The 8,273-nt window shown below is 58.5% G+C and overlaps 1 protein-coding gene across 1 annotated transcript in view; it reads left to right on the forward strand.

The window, feature by feature from the left end:
• CNTFR (ciliary neurotrophic factor receptor) overlaps positions 1-7,880 on the forward strand; it is a 182,154-nt gene extending 174,274 nt beyond the window's left edge. The window contains exons 8-10 of the mRNA XM_032206260.1: positions 4,757-4,937; positions 5,985-6,129; positions 6,776-7,880. Coding sequence (XP_032062151.1) covers positions 4,757-4,937; positions 5,985-6,129; position 6,776 — 327 coding nt within the window. The 3' untranslated portion in view covers positions 6,777-7,880. The remainder of the gene's footprint in view (positions 1-4,756; positions 4,938-5,984; positions 6,130-6,775) is intronic.
• The last annotated feature ends 393 nt before the right edge of the window (positions 7,881-8,273 follow it).

Genomic DNA, 8,273 nt, shown 5'->3' on the forward strand with positions numbered 1-8,273 from the left:
TCTTTTCCCAACCTTTCAGTTATTCCAGAGACCGGGGAGAAAGTTTTGTCTGGAGTTAGCCAAACAGATTCCCGCAGTGCTGCAGAAAAAGGAGGGAGGCATTTGGGGGCTCTTTTATGAGTAATTAATGTCAGACCTATTTGATCTCCAGACGTGGCTGTGGAAGGGGAAAAGCAAAACCTGTCTTTGCCACTGGCTGCATCGTTTCACAGGCACCAGTGTCTGTTTGCTGTGACCCAGCTCGGGGAGGTTAACCCTGGTTTGGGGAAGGGCAAAGCCCACCAGGGGCAGGTCCCCCTGGGGCTCTGCAGAATGAAGGCACCTAAACCAGCAGCTGCCCATATAATGTGAACAAATCCCACAAAGCTCATCGCAGCTTGATGGCAACACCATCCTCCTCCTGGTCCTGGCTCCCCCATTATCCCAGATAACCTGGGGAGACCCCCGAGGAGGCACCGTGCTTGTCAGACCCAGGCTGTGCTCTGGATGGTCACTCGTGGCTTTTCAATCTGGATTCCCATGCTTGTGAGTCGTGGAGGCTGGGTGAGCAGAGAAGCTTCAGTCCTGCAAGAGCCGGGGTGCTTCTTTTGTTTTGGGGAAGCCAGGCTCGCCCAGGATCAATGTAACACCTGGGGTAGGTGCATGGTCTCTGCACTAGCATACACAGAGGGTTTGGTGCTCACTGTGTCCACACTCTCTCCTCTCCAAAAATCTGTTTTTCCTTCTGACTTGAAGCCCACCCATCCCAGCTAAATCTAGGAAGTTCAGTGGTGCATCAGCACATAGATAGCCTCAGGTTGTCAGCCTTGCAGGCGTGCACAGAGGCTGCCTCTCCGTGTCTAAAAGGATGGGGTGAAGATGGCAGCAAAGCGAATTGTCCTTTGATGTGGAGCAGTGGATTTCTTCTTCCACGGAGGAAGGGAAATAGTTAGGCTTTCTATCCTTTCTGGGGACAGTTTGCACATCCCCTTAGCTCTGGGACAGGTGGTGCTGCCGGGAGGACACCCAGGGGATCATCCAGCAGGAGCTCAAAGTCTGTTTTGGGGTTTGCTCAGTCCCAGCCTCACAGGTCAGTGCTGGATTACACTGTGGTGCCACAGGACGGAGGGGTGCCAGCATCCTTGTCACCTGTGGGTGACACAGGAGAGCAGGAGGTGTTAAGGAATGGAAAGCAGAGCTGCAAACACATTTTCATGTGGGATGCTCAGAGATGCATCTGATCCCCTCCCATCACCCCCTCCACTGCTTCCCAACACACCCCAGAATGGGCTCAGGGGGTCTGTGGCCATGGCAAGGGATGGGATGCCAGCCCATGCTGTCCTAGGCAAGCTGTCGGCTTAATTACTGTGTTCAAGGGCTTTTTTTTTTTTTTTTTTTTTCCATTTCTTTCTCTCCCTCTCCCTCTCCCTCTCCCTCTCTCTCTTTTTTCCAATGCTAATAGCTCTGCATTGCACTGGCTACTGATCCCTCATTAATCTGGGCAGCGCTTCACAGCCAGCCAGAGTGACTTTTGGCAGGTGCACAAAGGCAGGCTGCAAAATGCAGACCCCCCATCCAAAAAAAATTACCATGCACAGCCTTCCTCCAACTTTTGTCTCTGTGTGGCAGGGACGCGGATTAAGGAATTTCTCCCTCTCCCTTTGATGCTGTGTGTCCATCCATCCCTCCACGACCTCCCCAGTCCGATCCCCCCCACCTCTCCCTGTCTGTGTCCAGTTGGACCCGCTCCCTGCGTGCTTTCCCATCTGCTGCAGCAGCGTTTCTGTGCTCAACCACCCAGGGACTTCTCAGCCACCACAGCAAAGCTGTCCCCTCTTGGATGCATCCTCCAGCTGCCCAGCTCAGAAATGCCACTTGCAGATCACGAGCTACAGCTCCGGACATCCTGTATACAGGAGAAATGGATACCATAATCTCTGCCTTCCCTTTTCATCTGTTGTCTAAAAAAATGAGGGCAGCATCATCCCAGATCCCACGAGCAAGATGCTCCAGCCTGGGTCCCAGGGAGCATCCTCCCGGGCAAGGCACAGCCTTGACCCCATCGTGCCACCAATGCTCATCTGCAAACACTCGGCTGCAGACTGGCTGCACCCTGAGGGCAGCAGGAATTGCTCCCGAGTGGAAGGGAGCTGTGAGGCTCTTCAGGATGGAGGAAATCCTACAGAGCAGCAACCATCAGGACCTCAGCAGGGTTGCTGTGACCCTGGTCAGAGAGCAGGCAGGAGAGCTCAGAGGGTGCCAAAAGCCCTAAAAAACCCACAAGGCAGCTGGATAACCCCAGCACGTCCTCACAAGCCCCCTACTTCCCAGCCTGGTGGGATGTTCTGCTCAGGATGAGCCTGACCCTGCTGGGCACCCTGATCCAGACTGGGTTTGGGGCAGAGGAGGGCTGGAGCTGGGAGGGTTTGGTGTGGGTCTCAGCAAAGACCCAGTGCAACTTGGAGGATGCTCAGCTGTGTCTTGCAGGAGGGATTGGCATCCTCCTCTTCTTTTCCCCACCCTCCCAGACTTCCCAGAATTTCCCTTTTCACTTATCCTGTAAGTAAAATGGGCTAAAACCCTTTTCTTTCAGGACAGGATGTCTCTGCCCACTCTGGGAAGCGAGTATCTAATGCTGGGCATGGACAGTGCTGGGGACCATGAGCCACTAAAGAGGGCTGCTAGAAGCCTGACCGTGTTTCTGAGTTGAGAAGCAGCACGTGTGATCCCAGAGCTGGCGTTTTGCCTCTCCAGCATGCTGGAAATGGGAAAACCCAGCACGGAGCCACACCGGGGTCTGGGGACTTGCCTGCCCCTGCCCTATGCAAAGCACCCTCCGTACAGGCATCTCTCTGTGCAGGTGGCTGCAGTCACGCCCTGCCCCTTAGGTCCTTTGGGGCTGCCTCCTGCCCACCCCTGGGGTCAGTGTCACCCTGGGGTGGCCCTCGGCAGCCCGCAGCCGTGGCTCCTTTCATCTTGCCGGCATCCCAAATGAGTGGTGACACCCGGCGCTGCCGTGGCACGGCTCCAACCGCTCTTCCCGACATCAAGCAGCGGGGTGATGGGGGGACAGGGGACAGGGGACAGGCACCATGGCACGCTCTGACCTCTGATCCCAGCCTAGGAGTAGCAACAGCTGTGCTGGAGCGGTTTTAGGGCTGCGTGCCTCGGGATCATGATCGGAGCATTAAAGGCACCCGCGGTGGCTCAGCCCCCAGAGCATGGCTGAATGATGCCAAACACCAAAGCCTGCAGGAGGAACCCAAAACCTGCAAGCTCCCTGCCTGGCACCCCAAATAGCTGCCAGCACCCCCTCTTTGCACTGCACCAGCACCGAGCCTCGGGTTCAAGGAGAGGCAGGGCTCAGCGTCCCCAATATACAGCCCCAAAAACGCATCGGTGGGACAGATGCACGCCTTTCGCCCTGCTCCCCCGTGGGTTTGGTAGCAGCTTCGCGCCTCGCGGGCGGCGGGAGGCCCTTTGCTCCGTGCCGGCAGATGTGCTGCAGATGTGGGGCTCCGAGCCGGCCGGGCCGTGCGAGCAGCTGGGAGCGCAGAGCCGGGCGTGCGGAGGGATGGATGCGGTGCTCGAGGAGGGAACGGGGGCAGAAAGGCTTTTGCCTACAGAGAGACACTGACAAAGGGGTCCCCCCCTCGCTGGTGGGGATCCCCAAAGTGGCTGTGAAAGCTGGCGGGTGAGGTTTGTAAGTCAGAAGGGTTAAATCTGTGCTGGGGTGTTGGACGTGCTGTGCAGGTGAGGTGGGAACAGCTCCTGCTCCTGCACTCCAGTTGCAAGCCCTGGCTGGGTGCTGGGGCTCACTGGGCACAAAAATTGCTGTGGCACCTGCCCTGCTCCATGTCCCCGTCCCCAGAGCTGGCCAAAAACACTGGGACCTCGACACCGCGCTTGGGCTAGAAGCCATCAGCAGGTTGTGAGGCCAAGCACCGTGCCCTCCCTCCCCCCCAGCAGATGGGCTGCATCTGAGCCTTCATCCTCATCCCCAGACATGTTTATTGCCAACACGTGTCTGCAGAGGAGGAGGTTTGCATCAGCCGGGTGTGGGGGGAGGAAAGGGCTGTGCAGAGGGGCGCCCACGGCCACTCAGGGGTTGGGTGCCCCCCATGCCCCACACAAGGGCAGGGCAAATGGGAAACGAAGCCAGCAGGGTATTAAGCTTTAATCTCAAAGAAGGGTTCGTGGTGGTACGCAGCACAGCCTCTGCAATGTGATCCTACAGTGGTCCCTTTGGTGACCCCATAAGGCCCGAGCAGCCCGGCTCCATCCCCAGCAGGTCGTGTGGGTGCGGAGCTTTCCTCCTCTGTCCCTCCTGCGTGGGTCCCAGCGTCCCAACATGTCCGAGCGGAGCCTGCCTGCGCATTTACTAGTTTCTGGTGACCTCTAGAGGAAGCAGCTCCACTCTGTCTCTGCAAATCCGGGAGCAGGATGGAGCCTCGCTGCACCCTTGGCTTAGCTGCAGCTGGAGCATCTCCCCCCGCACCCCTGTGCTGGGCTCAGTGCTCATGCCTCTGGCCAAAATCTCCCCAGAAAAGCCTTCAGGATGGCTCAGAGGATGTCAGGGGGTAAGGGTGCAAGCGCTGACTCCCTGCCTCTTGCCTTTTGTGCACAGCCAGCTTCAAGCCCAGCCCTTAACACCCTTCTTCTGCGTTTTTGCTGGAAGAGCCTGATATCCTCTCCTTACGATGGCACCAAAGTGCCGTGAGGTCTCTTTATAACCCCATAGGACTAAACCCATTGATCACCTTACCGCTGCCCGCAGGTCGAGCTGTCGGACGGGACGTCTCACACCATCACGGATGCCTACGCGGGCAAGGAGTACATCATCCAGGTGGCCGCCAAAGACAACGACATCGGCACGTGGAGCGACTGGAGCGTGGCTGTCCATGCCACCCCCTGGACGGAGGAGCCCAAGCACCTCACCACGGAGGCCCAGATCACAGGTAAAACCCCCATATGGCACAAAATCCCAGAGGTCCTGGCCATGGAGACCCCCCAGCCCTGGGGAGCCCATGCCTTCAGCCCCTCTGCGGCCCCAGCAGCAGGTCAGGCAGTGTCCCACAAAGTGCTGACTCAGCTCTCCTGCCTCTGGCATCCTCCTCACCGGGATGCTCCAAGAGCCACGGCGAAGCTTGGGATTTATTATTATTCTCTGGAGCGCTGCCCCCCCCCCCCCCCCTCCAGTCCTACCTCTCCCCTCCACACCTCCGACCCCGCACAATGGCTCGGAGCGATGCCAATTAGAAATAAAAGCCACGAAGTTAACAAGCCTCTGTTTCTAGGAAAGGGCTGGGACCGTGTCCAAATGCATGTTATCAGCCCTCGGCTTCCCAGAAGGATGGGAGCAGGCCCTGCGCCGGTTCCCCCCACTGGCACCAGCTGCAGGCTGGCTGGGAAGCACTGGGGGCAGGCAGGGAAGCGCTGGGAGCCGGGGACACATGAGTGTGTGTGTGCGTGTGTGAGCACACACAGGGTGTTTTCCCAGCCAGGAGTGCGTGCACAGCTGGCCAGATGTGCACACAGGGAGGGGGTGTGTGTGCAAAATGCAAATACCACCCCTGATGGCACCAAGAGCACGCGGTGGGGGTCCCTGGTCCAAGTATAGGGCTGGGTCCCAGCAAGGTTTGGATGAGATTAACAGCAGGTGGCTGCAGGGCATGAGGCAGCTTGGAAGGGAACACACAAGTTTGGGGACCCAGGGGTGTGCCACACTGCTGGCTGGCATCCCAGCGGGGCTCAGGATAATGCTAGCAGGGTGGCTGCAGGTCCTGTGTAGGACCAGGGAAGGGCCAGCATGGGCATGGTGCACCGGGGGCACTCTGGGACCCTCTGGGTCCTGTGTGAGAGCAGTGAAAGTCCCATGGACCATGCCATCCCCTGACTCATCATCCCAGCCACCCAGCTCAGCAAGGGGCAATTTGGGGACATCCCCATGGGATGCATCCTGGGGTGCCCTGCCTCCCCTCACCATCTGCTCTCCCTCCCCACAGAGACGACGAGCACCAGCACCTCCTCTTTCGTGCCACCCCCCACCACTAAAATCTGCGACAAGGGGGCCGTGGTGGGCAGCGGGGCCGTGGCAGTGTGTTGGACAGCTGGACTGGTCTTGGCTGCTTATGGTGTCCTCTTTATTTAGTGAGTATGGCCCAAATCGGAGGGGTGAGAGATGGGGTGGGGTGCTGGGGGGGTCATGGAGGGTTGAGGGGCTCTGACATGGTTGGGAAGGTGGGAAGGGGGCACTAAGCAGGCTGAGGGTGAGGAGCATTGGGTATGAGGCATCTGAGGTGTGTTTGCAGTTATTGGTCAACGTACTGAATTTGGCTGCTTTTCCAAATCAGGCATTCTGATGGGAATTTCTCAAAATGTCTTTTCAAACTCTTTTCCCAAAGCCTGCAAAGGGGTTGGGCTTAGACCCCTCGTGCTCAGCAGTGATGGGGCATAAATGATGTGCCACCACTGCCCTGGGGGTGTGTGTGTGCCACCCACGAAGTGCCACAGCCTGTCACTTGCCCACGGAGGAGCACCCATGGGCGCAGGGTTTTTTGCTCCCCTCTGGCATGACATTGGAGGTGGCAGTGGGAGAGGCGGTGGCACACAGCCAGGGGTGCAAAGGCGGAGTCTGGCCCTGGGAGGAGGATATGGGGGTTTTGGATGCACAGGTGAATTTCCTCTTGGGAAAAGGTCAGAGTCCTCTTGGCGTGTCCCCAGAGCCACCAGTGTCGGTGGCCGGACACAGCCAAGCCTGGAGCAAGACCGGTGACTCCTCTCCTCCCCGTCACAGATCCCCGTCCGTCACAGCCCAGCGGAGACAACCTCCCACCGCCACCGCCACCGCCACCACCGCCCTCCCCTCCGCCTCCCTCCCGGTTTGAGTCTCTTATCTCTTCGATTTTGCACACATTGAGGACGTATCACGCTTCTCGCCATCGCTGCGGAGGAGGACAGAGCCACCGCCGCCGCTGCCGCCGCCCCCGGGGACCTGCCCCGAAAACCTCGCCGAGCCCAGAGCGAGGACACGCACTCGTCCCCCTGCCACCCGCCCTGTCCCTGCTCCCAGCAAGGCGCAGCGAGCCCGGGCACCGTGCCGCAGCCCCGGGACCCCGCGGGCCAGCCCCGCCATCGCTCATACAGCTAACCCGCCACGCCAAAGACGTGCCACCGCCACGCCACCGCGCCGCCGGGACGCGGGTGACAACGTGACAGCGTGCTCGGAAGAGGGGACGGGACATTTCTGGGGGACGCTCCCAGCCCACGGCCATGGGGGGAGCCCCAAGGACCGGACTCGTCACCGCGAGCTCTTGACCGCACGGGAAAGCCAGAGGAGTGCAGGGTGGGGACTCGGTTCCCTCCCAGGGGATAGTGGAAGGATGAACTGGTGGCTTTCACAAGTGCGGTGAGGAGTAGGGAGCTGGCTCGTTCTTAATGGGAAAAAAAAAAATTGGGTTTGAAATGGGGATAAAAATGATAAAAGCCCAAGCTCCCTCTGGAAGAGCAACCCAGCGCCTGCCCCTCCAGACAGCCCCTAGCAGCACCCAGAGGAGCCTTCATCACCCCCGTCCCCACACCCCCACGCTCTTTTAACCACGTTGGATACAGGGAGTCACCTCCATTGATGTCTTTGTCTTAATTCTTTGAGAAAATAAGAATAGCCCTGCTGTCCCCACTAGAGCTGGTGCCCTGCAGACCTGTCCCCCGCTGTCCCCAGCTGTCCCCGGTCCTGCTCTGCTCTCCTCCCTGCCCCACCCCAGGCCCTGTTTTGTAAAGACAGCTCCTCTTGTCCCTGCCCGCACCCAAGCGCAGTATTTAATACCGTACGTCCTAGTATTCCAACTGTTGACATGCTGTATTTGAATTTTTTATAGATGTATATATATAAAAAAAAAAAAGAAAAAGAAACAAAAAAGAGAAGAAGGAAAAAAAAAAAAAAAAGCCCACAGAGACACACGCACACACACATGCACCAGGAGAGACGGTCTTCATTAAATGATCATTTCATGACCACTGGCAGCCCTGGGCGTTATTTCCCTTCTGGCTGGGTGGGTTTGGCTCCCCACACCCAGGCACGGTCCTGGCTGTGATGGGGAGGATGTGGGGACAGTAGGGAGAGGGACAGAGACAGCACCACCTCCCCGGGAGGAACCCAAAACCTGGCCTCCAGGACATCCCGAGAAGGTGTAAGGATGCTTGGGGGGGTACCCACCCCTGGAAACTCCTGGTGATGAAAAGAGGATGGCTGTCACCACCTCGTGTGGCACCCACGCTGTGCCAGGGAGGTGGCC

The sequence above is a fragment of the Aythya fuligula genome, chromosome Z (assembly GCF_009819795.1).
Source record: "Aythya fuligula isolate bAytFul2 chromosome Z, bAytFul2.pri, whole genome shotgun sequence".
Classification (NCBI taxonomy): Eukaryota; Metazoa; Chordata; class Aves; order Anseriformes; family Anatidae; genus Aythya; species Aythya fuligula.